The sequence below is a fragment of the Carassius auratus genome, chromosome 23, assembly GCF_003368295.1.
Source record: "Carassius auratus strain Wakin chromosome 23, ASM336829v1, whole genome shotgun sequence".
NCBI lineage: Eukaryota > Metazoa > Chordata > Actinopteri > Cypriniformes > Cyprinidae > Carassius > Carassius auratus.
The window spans coordinates 15,983,129-16,002,669 of NC_039265.1; the positions used below are offsets into that span (position 1 = coordinate 15,983,129).

The 19,541-nt window shown below is 36.6% G+C and overlaps 1 protein-coding gene and 2 long non-coding RNA genes across 5 annotated transcripts in view; 1 reads left to right on the forward strand and 2 right to left on the reverse strand.

Annotated features, from left to right (window-relative positions):
• LOC113041515 (rap guanine nucleotide exchange factor 3-like) overlaps positions 1-19,541 on the forward strand; it is a 35,393-nt gene that overhangs the window by 1,838 nt on the left and 14,014 nt on the right. Inside the window, exons 1-9 of one of the 3 annotated variants that reach the window (XM_026200105.1) lie at positions 474-667; positions 3,059-3,126; positions 9,824-9,868; positions 16,650-16,756; positions 16,931-17,052; positions 17,310-17,490; positions 17,890-17,974; positions 18,057-18,117; positions 19,401-19,477. In XM_026200105.1, coding sequence (XP_026055890.1) covers positions 595-667; positions 3,059-3,126; positions 9,824-9,868; positions 16,650-16,756; positions 16,931-17,052; positions 17,310-17,490; positions 17,890-17,974; positions 18,057-18,117; positions 19,401-19,477 — 819 coding nt within the window. In that variant the 5' untranslated portion in view covers positions 474-594. Of the gene's footprint in view, positions 1-473; positions 668-3,058; positions 3,127-4,605; positions 4,979-9,823; positions 9,869-16,649; positions 16,757-16,930; positions 17,053-17,309; positions 17,491-17,889; positions 17,975-18,056; positions 18,118-19,400; positions 19,478-19,541 lie in introns of those variants that run through there. The other 2 variants (XM_026200107.1, XM_026200106.1) reach the window with 2 other exon arrangements.
• On the reverse strand, positions 6,570-9,817 carry LOC113041517 (uncharacterized). The gene is made up of 3 exons (XR_003275409.1): positions 9,566-9,817; positions 7,375-7,411; positions 6,570-7,184 (listed from the first exon to the last, which is right to left on the reverse strand). It is a non-coding gene; the product is annotated as an uncharacterized LOC113041517 (long non-coding RNA).
• Positions 9,868-16,693, reverse strand: LOC113041518 (uncharacterized). Its single transcript, XR_003275410.1, has 3 exons — positions 16,626-16,693; positions 10,430-10,497; positions 9,868-9,907 (listed from the first exon to the last, which is right to left on the reverse strand). It is a non-coding gene; the product is annotated as an uncharacterized LOC113041518 (long non-coding RNA).

The window sequence follows — 19,541 nt, forward strand, 5'->3', positions numbered from 1 at the left end:
GTGAACACAACTTCCCCATTGACAGCTTTTGTACCTTTTTTCTGAGAGTGTAGGATATTTGAGGTGTACAATAAATTATATTTAGTAATTAAGTATAAGACATTGCAAAACAGTTCTTCCAGCTGTCTAATAGGTTAACTGTCTGGGTCTTAATAGACTATTGTCTATGTGAGTTGATCTTGATCTAAAATACCTTGTTTAAAATGTTCTCAGTGTAGCAAGACCATATCTTATCTGCATCTTTAGATCTACACTACACACAGAAAACATGCTGACCGTCGAAAAAAGTGGCAGACAAAGTGTCTCTTGCTATTTCATCTGAGTTCTTCTCATCTGATACATACATGTCCAAATGGCTTGTGAGGGTCAAATGCAGGAGAACTGGATTTCTGAGTTCTGTCTTTGACACCGGTTTTGTCATAGCCAACCACTGACACACACACACACACATAAACATACAGGAATACACTTTCACGTATTCAGACAAGCAGTCAGGCGCACAGCTAAAAGGAGCAATTGTGGATCTTATTTTCTTTTTATCGCTGGGCCTTAGGGTTTATATCATTAGCCGCTGTGGAGTGCGACGTACAGTACATGGAGGATATACATGCCAGAATGCTTTCGTTCTTTAAACAGATCTTGTCTGCCAAGAAGAAAAACAGATTCGGTAAGACAAAACTTAATACTGTTCTCTGGAAGTGAATGCCTGTTTTGCGAGTTTTAGAACTCATGATCAGAGTTTGTGAAGATCAAATCACATAGCGTTGTATTCTCTGTTGTTCCTGTCAGCACACAAATGCATGCTTGAATACTGCGTATGGCACTTTTCTAAATATGGCCTAAAAAAAGGATAAATATCCAGTGAAGGGAGGCACTAAAGGCTTTAGAAAATGCTGATCATCAACCTTATAATATAAGCTGTTTTATGTTTTTATAGTTATTCAGTTTATATAAGGTATGACATTTTTACATTTATTATTATTATTTTTAATTCAGGACATTTAAATCTCTGACTATGTAGTCTTTATTACATATAATATTTAACAAAATTACAATAAATAACATAAATGAGTAGTTTGGGGTTTTATTTATATTTCCTGTAAATGATAGAAAAAAGTTTCATATGTATTTTATATGCCAGTCTTCTGGTCATGCTGTAGATTAAACGGAAAAAATAAGATTATTTGCATTTTTGTAGTGGAAAAAAAATATATGGGACAATTTTGAATAAAGATAAAATTTTGTTAATTAAAATTAACCAACCATTGCTTTTACTACATTTCATTCAACAATTTGTTTGATTTTAAATGTTCAAAAAGATCAAATATATATAAATCCCTATTTAAGGAGTGCAGACATTTAATATGTTTAAAACATGATATTTTTGATGCTAGGTTCATTTCAAGGGATTTGAGCCTCGAAATCCATTCGGTCATGAGACTTCTAAATGTACCATTCATTAACGGTACCATACTGTACATTTACAACTCACGCAACTGCAGCTAGAGCTTTGTCATGAGCTTTGTCATGCTGCTTTCGCAGTCGTTTCTGTTTTGGAGAGAGATGCTGGTTTCTGTGGCTCTGCTGCTGCAGTGCTGACAGAGATAATAAACCCAGAACAACAGTTGAGAAATACTTCTGGGGCCCTTGTGGAGGAAGGCAGGTGAACAGAGCCAAAACTGGGACAAGCTTCCAAAAAAATGTGCTAATTCAAGGACTCTTTGCAACTAGTTGCACCATATTACACATAATCATTAGGAGTTTAGCACATTATCACATAATTTTGCTTCTAACTAATTTAGACATTTTTTTACTCACTTATCAAGGTGTTTACAGCTTGGATTGCAAGTATAGACGAAACCGCTTTTCTGTTTGCTATATGCCGTGCTGTGTGTTTTGATCCCCAATTTGTAATGATTAACATACACATGTAAAAGAGCAGCAACATGCTGTATTTAGATCTTGTTATTCCAGCATGTTGGACTGACTGGAACCGCAGTGGCTGAACAAACTCCCCAAAACAGTCAAGTGACTCCATGTTGATATATTTCAGTCCTCCAGAAAGGAAAGCCCACTCTCCTGAAACAATAGCCGGGGTCTAAACAAATATTATGATATGTTCCCTGACCTCCAGCCACATGGACATTCTCAGGGTGGGACATGTCTTAAGATGGTCCCCAACGTGACCTGTGGGTGGGGAGGAGCCGGAGGACATACGGTATTGCCCATTAAAGTAAATGGCATTCATTCCTTGAAAAACACAATACATTTTCGTAAATGATAATAATAATGTCAGCATGGGACACTAAGGTTAATATAAGTGCTGTTCCAATCCTTGTGAGCTGTTCACCTAAACAGTATCTTTTGGCAGTGTTGCTCCAAATAAAAGGCAGCAAAATATGCTGCCTTTTAAGATAACCTGTTTTAGCTCAAATCTAAGACAGCGCTGCATATAACCAAGGATAAGGCGATCCAAGAATAGGCTGCCTGCAACAAGCCTGTTGAAAACCTAATTATGGACAGAGACAAGGATAATGCATATAAAAAATATATTTGTTTATGCATATATTTATTTTAAAATATATGGAATATCATTTCAAATATATACGTAAATGTCATGTTTATATATATTTAAATGATTACTTTTATTTAAATAATGATTCAATTTAATGTGAATGTAACATTGATATATAAAATATTTTATATATTGTTTTTATATTTATTATGTATCATTTAATGAATAATACAATTTTAAGGTTTGTTTGGGTTAGGATTGTTACGAGCTGCTGCTAGACAGTGAGGCAGCTCACTAGATTTTGATAAAGAGCTTGAGCTTCTATTTTTGGAGCATCTCGCAAGTATAGAAATAAACAGCTATAGCAAACACAATACTATTCATCAGAGTTCACAATATCCAGCCACTGGGTTTTGTGGGAGTCATGAGATCTCACAAATCATAAGCATGAGATGGGAAACGACATGATGTAACAGTACAACGGAGAGCAGACTGAATCAAACAGTACTGACTTCCTCTCTTTCTTTACTTTTGTCTCCTCAGAGGCTCCAGGAATCATGTGCTCAGAAGACACGCTCCTCCGGTCGTCTCTGCGCCCGTCCCTTGAAAAGGTACAGAACATTTAAATAACTTTCTTAAGAATCACATATGAACTCTATTAGTTGCTTTTTTCTTTGCACTGCCTGGGGTAATTTATACTTCTCTGATGCACAAACTCTAAATCAAACACTAAAGCAAATCCATTTTACTACTGTAAACATTCAAAACTCATTTTAAAAACAACTGTTCAAATGTCAGAAGGGTTTTTATCCAAGCCAGTGCTGCAATTTCCTCTTCATTTTCTCCTTCTCTTCAACCTTGGCACCTGCATTAGTAAGTAAGGTGGGTTATGGCCACGCCCCCTGATCCTCACCCCCTCAAGGTTTATCATGCAGCTGGAGCACACAGATAAGAGCGCTGAAGGAGAGACTGTGTAGAACGCACGAGCTAAACATATTTTGCCTGCTCTAGCGGTCCTTTTACTGCTTGATGCAGAGTTTTGTTATGCAGATTTCTACTTTTCTGGATGCAGATCAAATAATCCTTCAAAACAACGGGATAGGATGCTGTTTTTATTCCATTTAAAACATTTACTTAATCTTATAATGTTCGTTTCTGTCCCAACATATTATTATGCTAAACAGATCATTCGTTCATGCATATTCAAATGAAATGTCAAAACACAGTATATAAAACTATATCAGCTAACTGAATTAAAACTGCAGGTTTTAAAATTAATTTTTATAACTGTTAAGTTATATTTAATTACATTTTAAGAAAAGAAAACTAGGTTTTTAATACTTCATTTCAAATTAACGTTCATCTTATTTCAAGTGATATATGTGTTTGTATTAACATAATACATAATATATAATACATGCATATATTATGTAAACAAAAACTTATATTTTGGATGCGATTAATCGTTTGACAACACTAATATAAACACCCCCAATGAGGCAATCGTCTCTTCAGAACTAGTCTGACCATGTATTGCAGTTAACAAAATACCATATGTGACCCTGCAATTAACACTGTATTGTTTATTATCGATTTTTCTTTTATGCCAAAAATCATTAGGATATTACATAAAGATCATGTTCCATGAAGATATTTGGTAAAATACACCCTTAGGTTCCATATTTTCAAATAGTTGGTTCCAGATTCGGCCAAATACTGTACGATTCTAACCAGGGGTGGCAAGGCCAGGGCAACGGCCACCCCCTAGGATGATTTGCAGTGGGTACTATCACAGAAATCACAGAGATATAACCTTTTGTCTATATTGAAAACCCTTAATTTTTTTTCTTTATTTTAATGTGCCACCCCAAAATTAACTGAGGCCTCATCTGGCCACCCCTGTTCAAATTTTCTGGGGGCGCCACTGGCACTGTCTAACAAACGTCAATGGAAAGCTTATTTGTGCTCAGTTAATTAAATCTCAGTTTTAAAAAACTGACCCTTATGACTTTTTTGGGTCCAGGATCACATTTGATCACAATTTTATGTAAACAGACACTTGCGGATAATCCATGCGGATGCTGGTTACAGTGGTTAGTGTAGTGCGAGGCGGAGGCGGGAGCTGGAGCGAGGGGTGGCGCCTCGCCTCGGATGGATCGAGAAGGCACAGGCACGTCTGGTCTGACAGCGAGCAGCAGCTCTTAATGGCATTCGGAGGCTGGAGCTCACACGCACGCAGGAATGCAGCGTGCAGGTCCGGTTGTCCTTAAACAGGGATTGTCCGATCCTTACTGGAGATGTAGTTTTCGACATGAGTTGCTGCAACAGATTATCTTTAAGTAAAAGAATTGTTCATATATCGGACCGGGCTGAAACATGCATCTCTTTCGGAGTTATAAATATCAAGTCTTTTCAGATCGGTGTACCAGTGCGGAAACACCTCAGATTCGAGGAATCAGCTGGGTAAGAAATTCATTCTTAAAAGTAGAATTGTTATTCGTAAAGACCGAAAGAGAAACGTCTATAATCTGGTTATTCCATGAAATAGGAGCGTGTTTGGAAAAGTTATGTTCTTTCAAAGAATGTTTAAAGTATTAATAAATTACATTCTGCACTCTCAAGTTAAATAAACTTGCTTTGAAGTGTGCTTAGAAATGCTGTCTTCATGGAAAAATAACTTAATGATAAGACATTACATGTTGATGTCTGCTTTTTATTGGCACCCTTTTATTGGAATAACCCAAACAATATTTTCATTCTGAATATATGCAGGTACAATTTTCTCAGAACAACCTATTGACTCTGTAGGGCTAATGAAGTGTGTTTGTGTGTGAAGGGAAGATGGCATTGAAACCAATGCCAAATGATGTGAAGCCAGAGGCTAAGACACTTAACCAAAGCCCCTCAGACACTGAACATGACCCCAAACAGTCAGGGAGAGCAGAGCTTTCTATTGTTGTTGTATATGTTTTTGTGTTTAAAATGTTGTTAAAGGGTTAATCAAGGATGAGTTATTTATACCTTATTGTTCATTGTCCATCTTAAGGTTTGTTCCCTTACAGTTTGGAAAAGAATGTGCACAGGAAGACCCACAACCACTGTAGACCATAGTGAACTTGAGTGAACTTTAGTGAACTACAGAGTAAATCTTATATAATGAGCTTTTTTATCATAAGTGAAGGATCTCAATTCAAAAAGAGACTGACTGATCTCTTTAGATTACATTCTTTTCGGTTGGTTCTGGTCATGTGACTTTCATATCAATATCAAGAAGAAAAACAAAATACTCATAAACACGGGACGAGCAAACATATGGACACTGTGTAAACCTTATTGGTGCTTTCCCACCTTCATATTACACTGAACATTGACTAACCTGCACGTTTACTCCCATACCTATCCGTGTCTTTAAATACACATGATAAACAGTTAGTCCAGTTAGAATATGTTTTAGTTTCTGGCCTGCTGACTTTCAGATGTTATGCGGGGGTCTTTTATGTTTCAAGAGACTGGACCCCCTTTTCCTTTTCTACATTCCAGCAATAAGGGTCGTGACTCAGAATGAAACATCTAACATTGCCCAAAGACCCCATGAGAAAGAGATAATGAGCCCTAGTTAAAAAGATATCCATGTGTTGTGTCAATGTGCCACTGTGTGCACTCTTATCAGGGTTGACTTTAATCTGTCTGCCATTTTCTGGAGGTTTGTTCCACCTGAAATTAAGTATATTTTGTCAGAATACGGTTCAAAAACAAAACTTTACACCGAGGTATTTGTCTTAAAGGAAAGAATTTACATGAAAATTTGCTTAAAGTTTACTCTTTTACCCTCAGGCCATCCGAGATGTAAATTAGTATGTTTCATCAGCGCAGATTTAGAGACATTTAGCAATACTTCTGCATAAACTTGCTCACCAGTGAATGGGTGCCGTCAAAATGAGAGTTCAAACAGCTGATAAAAACATCACAATAATCCACAAGTAATCCACACAACTCCAAACAAATTCATTTTTAAAATTTTTTACTTTAAACAAACCATTGCTTCCTGCTAAAATATGAGTCCTCAATTCATAATACTGGTTTCTTCAGTGTAATCTTGTCTGAATCAGGAGAGATATCTGCACAGTTCAAGCACCATTTAAAACAAATCCAACCCTCCCGAACAAAGCAAATTAAAAAAATAATTTGAGTGAACTATTGTCCTGCATTAGTTACACTGTAATACATTTGTTAAGTGGGATTCCCATAAGAGTTTCTAAGTTAAATGGTAAGTCTTTATGATTTTCTTTTACTGCCATGAAGCTTGAGATGCATCCATCTATCAGCAATTATATGGCCAATTTGGACACTCAATAAAGTAAAGGAATAAAGACACCTGTCAATAGCATTTCAGAATCATGTGATTTCAAATACTTCCCAGCACCTTCGCCACACTTACAGTCAATATCCATCTGTAATTTCCCTCTTGTACACACAAACATGTGATCCAGCAGCTGTAGTTTCACTCTACACAGTTTACTCAGTCAACAGAGGTAAAGATATCTCCATGGCCAACCCTCTACTAAGTTAAATCAGGCAAGAGGATGCAGTGAACCTGATCATCTGAGAATCATCCAGCCATTTTTACTGCCCATTGCTGCTGTTGAAAGGAAACCAAGCAGGGAAAATGCTGAAAAAAAAAAACTCTTTTTAAAACAAATCAGCTTATCCTTATAAGATCTTCAAATTATACATTAGTTTTAAATGTTGGCACTGTTGACTGGCTGATGTTTCACTGTTTCTGTGGGCGTCTGCTGCATTATCTTCCTAGGTGGTGTGGTGTAGTGGTTATAGGTATAGTAAAATTATGATTTTCTCACCCGCATGTTGTTCCAAATCCATATGACTTGCTTTCTTCTGGGGAACACAAAAGGAGATGTTTAGCTCATAGTGGTGTCAATTAACAGAATGGTTACAGTAGGTTGTGAATGACATTAGAGTGAATAAGTTATGACAGAAATATCCTGAAAGGAGCGAGAAAGGAGAAAGCCTTAAATATTATTATAATAACAATGGGCCATTGTAATGGTAAGGGACTGTTCACACTGGATGGAAACAAAAGATTAAATTTCACAAAACCTATAAAGATACATTATCAGGGCAAGCCCATGCTTCCTAATGCTGCACAGCATTAGTCAGCCGATGCTGAGTAACACCTGCCATGGGAACAGAGTCTGACAATGGCTCATAAAAACTGAGTTATGGACTCTCCACCATATGCAGAGGGGAATCGGGTGGAATTTGGGCGGATGAGAGTTTCTCTTTGTCAGAAGGTTAGAAAACTACGCTGGCAGCATCTCAACTTGTAGCTCAAGTCCTTAATGATTCAAGTTGGTCCACTTGGTCATCATGGTAACGCTCCCCTGCAGATATTTTCTAGTCATGCAAGTACAGCTCCCGTCTGTTTGAAAAGTCAAAGCCTGACGCCGGAGACTTGCAGTAACATTTCAAAACAAATGTATCATACATTCTCCCTCTAACTCAATAAAGGCTAAAAATGTGTCATATAAAATGTGGAAATATAAGGAAATGTTGTTTCCAGGCTTAAAAGATTTATTAAAAGTGATGAAAATTTCTAATAGATATTATTTTTTTTTGTCTCTATAAAATATGCAATCTGCTACTGCAATATTGCCTCTGAGCAGAGTAAAACTTGCTCTCAATCTGAATCTGTGAATTGATTCAGGTTCTTTGAATCAAGGAATTGGTCAAACTGGTTCAGTCTGGTTCAGAGTGATTCATTTAAATTATATATATTTAATGTAATTGCATTGGTCAATAATAGATACGATTAGTTTCTTTACATATATGTCACGGGCATGACCAGAGTTAAATAAATTGACTTGACTGAACATATGCAAATTCATTTTTGCACTTTTGGTTGACAGTATGCAGAATGGATTTAAACATGATAAAATGTTTTTTGATCCACTCTTAAAAATAAAGGTCCTTTATTGGAATCTAAAGTTCCATTGCAAAAAATGTGTTATATAGTTGAAAAGTTCTTCAAATTTTCTTTATACTAAAAAAAGAAAGTAAGAAAGAAAATCTTTTAAGAACTGTTCGCTGAAAGGTTATTTTGGATATCCAATTTCGCACTGCAATAATAAAAAAAAAAAACTATATTTTTAAAGCAAAAATGATATTGCTTGACCAACATGTTTAATAAACATACATGGAAGCTGTGTATTGCATTGTGAGTGATAGGAATTCTTATTCTTAAGCAAACAAATTCTGTGTGGGCCTGGGTATCTACCTGTAACATGAAATACGATATGATGAATTATATTTGATATTGATTCCACTAGGTCAGTTCATTGCAGAATCAATAACTAAAAAGCATTTGGGCATCTAAATCACCAGTGGTTAACAGATTACCAATCAATATTTAAACAAAGTTCATCCATTATTCTGTCTTCAATCTCACTGATGCTCTGATTTTTATGATGCAGAGGAGAGAGAAGCTTTTCTTGGCCCTTGATTGCAGACAGAGATCAGAGCTGCTGGCAGTTGTTGTTAGTAAATGGCTGAACGGAGAACCAAAACCTTGAGTGCCTCTTGAGCAGGAATCCAATCAGATATGCATGCTTACAACCTGGTCATTCTCAAGTATGTGTAAAAATTTTAATTCTGAGTGAAAAAGGCGAGTTTATATCTCACAATTTGGACTTTTCTGCTCAGAATGAACTCACGGTGCAAGTTAATACCTTGGAATATTTGACACTTTTTTTCCCCAGAACTGCAAGACAGAAGTCAGAATTGTAAGATATACTGCATCAAGAAAGTAAACAGTGAATTGTGAGATTTAAAAAATCAGTCAAGCAAACCTAATTGCAAAAACAAATGATAAACCTCTTAGTCATAATGACAGTCTCTGTCCCTCCTCCACCACGAAAGCCAAACATTCCTTTGAAATTCTTTGTGAATCTTAATTACTTTATGGCACTTCATTAGTCTTTGCTGAGAGGGAGGCAGGTGGCAAAGATCATGTGCAGTGCTAGTGTCACATACCACACATGGCAGCATTAGTCTGGCATGTCTTCTGGCATTCTTCAGCCCTCGGTGCCTTTGTTGTATCGCGTTTTAATACTTTTGATGCTGCACATAGACAGAATGACATTTTGACAGTCGCAGATTGATTAATTGTATCTCAATAATACTATAAAACTAGACTTAGTGATTGGTTCGTGCCTAAAGGCAACCACAATGCTTGAGCAGGAACTCAATTCTTATCATTAAACTCTTTCTCTCTCTGTTTTCTCCTCACAGACACCTCTGCCAGATGCTGTTGATACACAACACACCATCAAACAGGTATGAAGGACTTCGTACAGTGGCCAGGGCTTTTTTCTTCTGTGGAACACAAAGGGAAGATTTTTAGGCAATATAGTCATCGTTTTTCATGCATTTACTAAGAATGAAGGCTGAAGCTCCACAAAGGAGGTCGAAGTGCATTAAAATCAGCTACTCATTCAGTATGATTCAAATCTTGTGAAGTCAAACGATACATTTGTGAAGATGAGACCAAAATTTGAGCCATGCAAACTTATTTAATGAGGCTTTTGCATGCTTTTTAATTTACACAGATGAAAGAAAGCCATACAGGTTTGGAACGAACACATCTGACTAAGTAAATAATAAAGGAATTCGAATTTTTAGGTGAACTACCCCTTTAAATGAGTTCCAGTAAAATTCTTCAAGGTGATGTGTGGCATCTCTGTAACAGAAAGCATGCTTTCATCTGCACACCTCTGACTGCTATGAGGTTATAATGTCATGCGCACAGAGGTTATAAAGGGTGGCGCTCTACAATATTGTTAAGGACATAAAAGGGCTGGTGGAATTCTAAATATGGCTCAAAATAATATTACTCACCTTGTGGAGCAGTTTTGCCTAGATGTCACAACATTTCTCCAGAATGGGCGAGGCCTCAACACAGATTCCTTTTAAACACATTTTGATAATTACTCATCATAATATTCAAAACATCTTTCATTCCATCCGAGTGTCATTTCATGTGGATGTGTTTTGATCATTAATTTGTGCGCAATTGTATGTGTGTGTTGTAATTGCTTTCTAAAAGTGAAGTAGTAGGAATGCATACACATTTCGCCGTTATTTCACTACTACACGCAGTTCTAGCATTGCAGTGTCAACTCTCTTGGCTCATATAATACATGTCCCTTCAGTATCATGTGAGCCCCTGAGGGAGGAAGACACTGTAAATATGTTGTTGTACTGGCTTTCAAATGAATGGTAGATTTTCAAGATCTTCTTAAACTAGGTCAGTAGCTCTGTATCAGCATTATGTAGGTCCCAGCTTTGTCTTAAGATGGTTCTCCTAAAATTTCATGAGTAATGCAGAGAAACAAATGAGTTTACATACAGTAAAAGTAGCAGCTCAGATCATTAAATCTGCACATCTGAGCACTATTTTAGAATTTAAGAGGCTAAACCCCCCTTATGCTCTACCTAAACCCCTCCTTAGTTCATTCATCCTCATCTATCATTCCTCAAAGCACTGTCAATGAAAACTAAGAATTATTCACAGCTAAACATGCATAGCTATTGTTTCTGCTAATCGTATGAGCAGCTGCCTAACCCACTGAAACCCACTGTTTTGTGGCTTAAAAGCACGCTCTAATCACCATAAACACCTATTTCCTTTGCACACACCTTTCGGTTCTTTTCTTATGCAATTCTGCATTGACCACAAAAGGGGGAATGTCAAAAAACCAGTGAAAATGCAGCTGAAATGCTTTTTGTTTTTCAGTCAATAGTTTTAAGCAGACATCTGGGCTTGCATGTTCGAGCATGGTCAGTGCCTGATGGGAGAAAAGGCAATATTGCCAAGGATTTACATGTGGTTTATCAGAGCTCTGGAAGGACGTTTCATCTGTGGAATGCTCTCAGCTTCTTATTTTGTGGGCACAGTGATTCCTGGAGTGTGTTCCTTTGAGCAGAAAGACAACAGTTTTCATCAGTTATTACTGGTGTTTTTAAGACAAGCATCATATTTTTCATCATACCTCCTACATAGGGCAATAGTGTTTTCTAACTAAGTGTTTTTTGAAACCCTAACCCTGGGAAAAAAAAAAAAAGAATTATATTAAATGTATACTGTGTATATATATATATATATATATATATATAGTTTCTTTTTTTAATTAGATTTAATTTTTAAATGCTCCGTTTTCCTTTTAGTTACATTGCTTTTTTCTTTTTTTTAATATTACTATCTAGTTTAATTTATTTACATTTTAAGTTCCGTTTTTTTTTTTTTTTTTTTTAGTGCTTATGTTAAGAAATTTGTATATTTATTGAGCTTTACTTCAGTTTACAAAGCAGTTTTTAATACTTTTTAGTTAACAATAATATCCTTGATAAGTTCAGAACCGTAATGCGTCCTGAGTGGCTCCGGTGTTTCTGATATGATTCCTGCCCGGCTCTATTGTGAGCTTGCTATGTATTGTACAGAACGAAGCCTTTCCCTCGGCTCACCAAGGTCACGCCCTCACGATTGCCTCCGCTGTTACCGTCGCCCACAGATGGAAAACACAGCCTGTTTCCTCCCCACACTACAGAGGAGGACGGGGCTGTGCTGCCTGCTACTTCAAAACCCCAATGCATGTGGGTGACTAACACTTGTATACAAAGGAAGCACAATCACATTCCCGACAAGTCTCTATAGTTGAGGTATTGTGTTAGAAGCTTGCAAAGCTCAGTAGGGTGAGGCTCTGTTGTTTTGTTGAGCAGCTATTCATATTCATACAAACAGGAACAATAAGGATGCTTTTCAGTAGTTCAGGTGGTGTTCAGCAGTGACCACACCACAAAAAAGTTGTTTGTTTTATACATATTCTATCACACATATATATACAGTATGTGCTACCCTGCTGCCTCTACATTGTTTGTATAGCAATATGATCTAGACTTGAACAATGCCACCCTTTCCCTCTGGACAAACCCTTAGTCATGTGGAGAGACATCACATAATCAGTGTTCTATGAGCTGGTAGTTTGGCTGGAGCTCTCCAGGGATCCTTAGACATACCTGAGAGAATCCGAAAAACAAGTGTATAAATATAGCACAAGCACAGTTGTGAGCTGCAAAATTGTAAATAAATTGCAAAGTGAAATCATAGACATAAAAAATTAGAACTCGTTTGACATTTAGGACTCATTTGACATATTAGGCAGCACAATGAAAACACAACAAAATCATTTCTTAAGCACCAAATCAGCATTTTAAAATGATTTCTGAAGGATTGTATGACCTTCAAGACTGTAGTGATGGCTGCTGAAAATTCAGCTCTGTCATCACAGGAATAAATCACAATTTTAAAGATATTAAAATAGAAAATGATTTTAAATTACAATAATATTTCACAATATTACTGTTTTACAGTGACTAATTCTCTCTATTAACTAGTTGCTTATTACCACGACTATTATTAATATATTGGCTGTTTATTAGTGATTATAAAGCACATATTCAGCACTATTCTAAATCTCTAATTCTACTCATACCTAAACAATATCCTTACTATTAATAACCAGCAAATTAAGAGTTTGAGGCAAAAGTTAATGGTTGGTTATTAACAAGAATTGGACCTTATGCAGCCTTTGTCAAAAACATTCCCAAAATCTTAGGACCCCAAATGGTTTTAGAACCTTTAAATGGTAGTGTACCCAATAAATGACATTTTCAAAACAACATTGATATGTGAATTGAATGATCCAATGGATATTTGGATAAAATGGAGAATGAGCAGCCATGCTTCTTGTTGTCGCAGGTATCTTATGATACATATAATCCCAAGTGTTCAGGAGAGTTGTCAAAGTCAGTGATCCACAGGGAAGTAATTATTCCCCAGGAGACTGTAGAATGCTGGGAATAGGCTGCCAGCCACTGTTCCCATCTATACACTCGTCTCCAGGGACAGAATCATGAAGCGGAGATGACAAGGGAGAGATTTACATGCTCAGGGTCTGCAGACACAGAGTCTGGGCTCACGCTGTGTAGAGTGAGCTAGATGGAGAGTTCTGCAGGGTGTAAGTCTCAGAGGATACAGGCTAGATGTAGGTTGACCACTTTTACTAGGACTGTGCATGCTTAGTTGGCTAAACTACTTATATACTAATTACCAAATGAGTTACGTTAACAGGCATTAAGAAAAGTGTAACTCTGAAATTGTCCCGGGATCATCTGGACTGGAAGCTAAGCACATGTTCTGTACAGAACTGTCCTTGTGCAGCATTTAATGAAGTGGTCCTGTGAGAACAGCACTGTAGATCTGGCCTCGCTTCGAAGTGAAAAGACGGGTCAGCTGATCCCTCACGGGTCAGGAGCCAATTACATCACCGTGACTGACCGACCAGGACAGGGGCCTCCAAGAAGGGGCACACGCCTCCGCCCTCAGCAACAACCACAACAAATAAAGTGTGAGAAATGAAGGCAATTCAAGTTCAAGACCTCATCTTGAGACAAACTGTTCTGCAGAGCAACTGAACAAACAAATAAAGGTTCAGAGTTTCTGCAAAAAAGAAAATCACAAGACTAAAGAATGAGACAGCTAGGGTGGAGCAGAAGCATGTGTCATAATCCACATGTTATCCATCCCAAATAGTATGCAGTATTGGAATATGTGTGTTTAAATAGGAAACTGAACATTTTGTTAAAATTTCCTGCAGATTTGACTGAAGTGCTTATGCTTTTTGGGCTTATACTGCCTCCAAAAAGTTTGTTTAATATACAATAAGTCTATTCTATTTTGATTGTGTATAAAAATCTTTTTAGTTAGATGTAAACACAAGCAAATTTTTTAATTTAGACGGGTGGTGGGGTCACGGCACCATTTTATACATACAACTATATACCTTTCATACTGCCATATACTGTCTTATGGTACATGAAAAATATACTGTTCAAAAGTTTGGTGTCCATAACTTTTATTAATATTGTTATTATTATTGATCAAAAGTAACAGACTTTTTTACTATAAAAAAATGCTGTTCTTTTAGACTATCTATTCATTGAAATATTAAGAAGCTCAACTGTTTTTGATAAGAAATGTTTCTTAAACATAAAATCAGCATATAAGAATGATTTCTGAAGGACCATATGACACTGAAGTCTGGAGTAATGGCTGCTGAAAATTCAACTGTCATCAAAGCATTCATTTACATTTACAATACGTTAAAACAGAAATAAGTTATTTTAAATGATTAATTTCACAATATTACTGTTGCTAATGTATTTTTTATTTAATAAAGGCAGCATTTATGATACTTCTTTCAGAAACATGAAAACAGTTTTACCAAAAAGTTTTGAATGGTAGTGCATGTTCTTTTGATTTTGACCAATAAGCAACCACCTAGTCATAGGCTAAAAAAACACACGCAAAACACCTTTGCAATGCCCAGGCAACCACTCACAACACCCTAACATTTGAAAGCTCCACTCTCGTTTTTACTCAGTAAATGCACAAATAGTTATCAGTTTTACTTGGGTTGCTGTGCTGTTACGGCCTCATGCAACAGCTTGAGGCGTTTGGCTTTGAACTTGCAGCTTTTGATGTTGTGAAACATAAATGTAAAAATGAGGTGTATTTTGGTGTGTGTGATCTCTACTAAAACCACTTCAATCACTTACAGAGTGTCGTCAGGAAAAAACAACAACAAAAAACCCCAGCAAATGATATATTTTTAGCTTCAACTAGCAAGCCTCCTTTGGTCAGTGCAAACCTGCACTAAAACCAGCTTTTAACTGGATGTCTGTCTAAGCGGCCCATGCTTTTAATCCAATGCTTGCCATCCCAACTTGTCTATATCCTCCTATGTTTGCCTACACTTCAATGGAGTTTTTTTTTTTTAGTGTGTCAATGCGTCAAACCAGTTTTATCACCGTGCGATCAGTGAGTTGGTCTTGGCAGGCGTGCAGAAAAAAAAAAAAAAGGCTGCGTAGCAACAGTGGCATGCTTCAGTAGTTCAATAAACTCTAGCCTCAGTCAATGAGGTCGAGTTCTTAAACTCCAGTCTTCTAAGTCTGTTTGGGAGCTAGAGCGGGACACGCCATCTGCGGGGGGTCCAACAGGGGTGGGAAAGGAGGAGACATGGAATGAAAACAGAAGTCTTGGAAGGGAAGAAAGAATGAAAACAGAGCAAGCTGATAGAAGGAAAACAGACGAGTGGAGAAACAGCTTCCATACGGGGGAGGAGTGTGAATGCAAGTGATCATTAGTTTGGTAAATTCAACTCAGCGGAGGTGGTATAGGAAAAAATGTAGCAGGTTCTCACCCTCCACTCACCTGTTCAGTAAAACACCAACTCGTTGTGTTTTTATATGGCTGATATGGTTGTAAAGGAAATTGTGTGTATGCTTTGGAAATGACAAACTTTCATCCAATTCAAAACAACCTGAAACAGCAATCGCAATGAATTTGATTTGCATAATATGGTTAATTCAGTGGAAAATAATTAGGGTGTGATATATCTGTTGACTGGGTTAATAATATGACCCAGATATGAATAATATGAAAGTCACTTTCCAGAACATTTTCGTTCACTGTTCCCTGCTGGTGGAATGCCCTTTCCAGTCTCATGCGTAAAGCCAAATCCCAAACAATTTAAATAAACTAATTTCTTCCATGAGCACTTCATTGCATCCTACTTAAAAAAAAAATATAATAATAATATTATTTCTTCCTCAATCCCTCCCTGTTGTAGCTAATACTATTCTAAACAATGCCTGAAACTTTGTATTGTCAGCACGTTTTGTCTTTAAAGCACATTGCCTCTTTATGATACAGTTGCTTACTGTATTCCTCATTTGTAAATCACTTTGGATAAAAGCATTGGCTAAATTAATAAATGTAAAATTTAAATTTGGTTCATATAAATATAAAGTCATTCATAAATTTTTTATAACTTTCAGAAAGTCATTAAGAAGATAATTGGTGTCAATTTTAATTTCCTGTTATATTTAAACAGCATTCAAAGACATTTGAAATATTACAAAAGACTTAATTAGTCAGAAACTAAAAAGTAATGACAATAAAAATGTTCATTACCTATTTTCGGTTTCTCTCCATCAGTTTTTATCCGATCGGATCCTGAAGGCTGCGCGGGTGGTTTACAGCACTCTGATGGAGCGTAACCCAGGCCTGATAAGAGACAGAAAACACCATCTTAAGACCTACAGGTGAATCTTTCACAACATCTTTCACATGCTTGTGCAAAGTCTGTTATATATCTGACTGTATTGGAAATGCATCAAATAAATAAATCAACTTACACATTACTCAACCATAGAGACATGCAGAATAATTTGTAACATTTTAACTTCAGTCTGCTTTTTGACTGCTTTGTCCCACAGACAGTGCTGCAGTGGGAAGGAACTTGTGGATTGGCTAATGAAACTCAATGATTGCTTCCAGTCCCGGAGTCAGGCAGTCGGAATGTGGCAAGTTTTGGTAGATGAGGGCATCCTGAGTCATGGTGAGTGATCACCTATAGATATCAACACAAGATTATTTGTATGCTTTTCTTTAAACAAGAGTCCTATCCTATAGTGATGGTATCGGACTGTAAAACTATGGCATTTTGATACACATCATGGTGCTGAGGAATTACATCATTGTATTTACTACTTAGTACATGTCCAGAAAATTGTTTCCCCATTGCCAAAACATGCTACTACCATAATATCTGAATATATTGACTAACTGGCAACCAATGTCTCAATAAATGTGCAGTGAAACAGGAGTTTAACTTCCATGACAAAGACACACAGTTTTACCGCTTCATGGAGGCAGAGTTTGACCTGAATCACACAACCAACGATAAAGACTCCAAAGATGAAGAACTCCAAGAGAGTTTAGCGCTCCTGATCCAGATGGGTCCAGATGCTCTTCTGACTATGATACTGCGTAAATGGTAAGACACCAACAATTGTGCCAAAACGGTCTGAAAAATAACATGCATAAACACAGTTCATATAGTACTAGCGCTCAAAGAGTGTAATTTCTGTGCGCGTAAGTTCAACAGACAAAGAGCTTGCTGAATATAAATAAACTTTGATATCATTAGGGGCTGTAAAGTGCCATTAAAATTGTTCTGTTTAATTAAAAAATGCATCGCCATTGGCTTAGGAACACGCGTATGTCAGACTCTTTTAGAAATCAATATCAAATCAATATTTGTGGCAGTTATAGTTGTCTGAAGATATTAAGCTGGGACAGAATTTTAACATTAAAAAGCCCCTCACTTCACATTTAATCTCTTTTATAAACAGCATGAGATGTCTCTCTGTAATTATCTGCGTCTGTGTTTTAGCCCAAGCCAGAGAACTCCAGAGGAACTGGAAGTTATTTATGAAGAACTTCTGCACGTCAAAGCTGTGGCCCACTTGTCTACATCTGTGAGTCAACAATCGCTGACTGCCGTCATGTTTGCGCCACAAATCTTCTCTCATCCCTCATTTCTTTCATTCTCTCCCGTAGGTTCGGAAGGAGCTGGCAGCAGTGCTGGTTTTTGAAAGCCATGCCAAGGCGGGAACAGTCTGTGAGTGTGAAAGCAATGATGACATTTCATTAGTGGTGGGCGGGAAGAACGAACGGTGCTTATACTGAATTTGCGCTTAGCCAGAGTAAAAATGAGCAGCATAGTTCCTGTTTAGACACCAGACAGACAGCATAAGAATGAGATGATTAAATCATTTTATTTTGTATGTGTAATCTCCTTGTTATGTGATGAACGCGATGACTGACATCCTAATATCAGCAAACTGAGAGACAAAGGGAAAAGAAATGAAAGCATTTACAGCACGTCTGGCGTCAGCGCAGCAGTCATTCATGTATAGAGAATAGCACGAGTAGGAAGCAGACACTGATGATTATCTAATAAGGTAGTTTAGTCACTTTTAAAATCTGTCAAGTTTCATAAGCTCATAATAGTACAGTTTATTCAGACTCATATATTCACATATTATTCATTCAGATCAACGCGATGCTAATGTTTCATGTTGACCTCAACATGAAATGGCTTGGGAATCATTAAAAACAATAAAAACATAAAAACAACTCGTTTCAATTATTCATAGTCAACCCTTTTTTTATGATAGAATAACTTTATACACGGTGCACTTTTAGATTTATACATTTGCAGGATGTTTTCATTCCCTTGTTACACACTGCATGAACGGTAATTTTCAAAAATCCATAATAGGGGCACTTTAAATCTTACAGTTTTTACTGAATACGTTTTAATTATCAAGTTTTGCATAGCATAATTATTTTTGTTTCAACAGGGATTCTGCGGGTTCTTTGAAGATCTTTTACATTACCTTTTTAAAACCAAGCAAAGAAAATTTTAAAAATAAATTAAATATAATGATGTCAATATGGTCTTTAAATGTACACATGTCTTGTATTAGCAACACATCAAAGTTTAAAAATACTTCCAATGGATCTCTAATATTTTGAATTCATTTTACACACTTTTACTGTTCCTTCAGATCAAACATTTTCTTCATTATATTTTTGTCTTGTTTTCATGTGCAAATGTATAAAGATATAAACATTTAATGTCATTACTTCATGAATTTAAGACTTTCTGCTCCAATTTAAGATCTTTTTAGGTCTTCATTTGTGATGGGGCGAATTAAGAGTTTTTAAGACCTACAGAAACCCTGCACAAAATTATTGTCTATAATGTTTAGGGGAAAAAAATCCTCTGTTCACATGTCTAAATTTGGTCAGCCTAATCAAGCTTTTTCTGTATATATAAAAAAGGGAAGCTTTTGTTTACTATAAGAATATAATGTAATGTGTTTGTGTTTATTTCAGTATTCAGTCAGGGGGACAAAGGGACTTCCTGGTACATCATCTGGAGAGGCTCTGTTAATGTCATCACACACGGCAAGGTAAAGCTATTTAACATCACTTGAGTGACCCTTAGAAGTCATTGAGTTTAAATATAGATATACT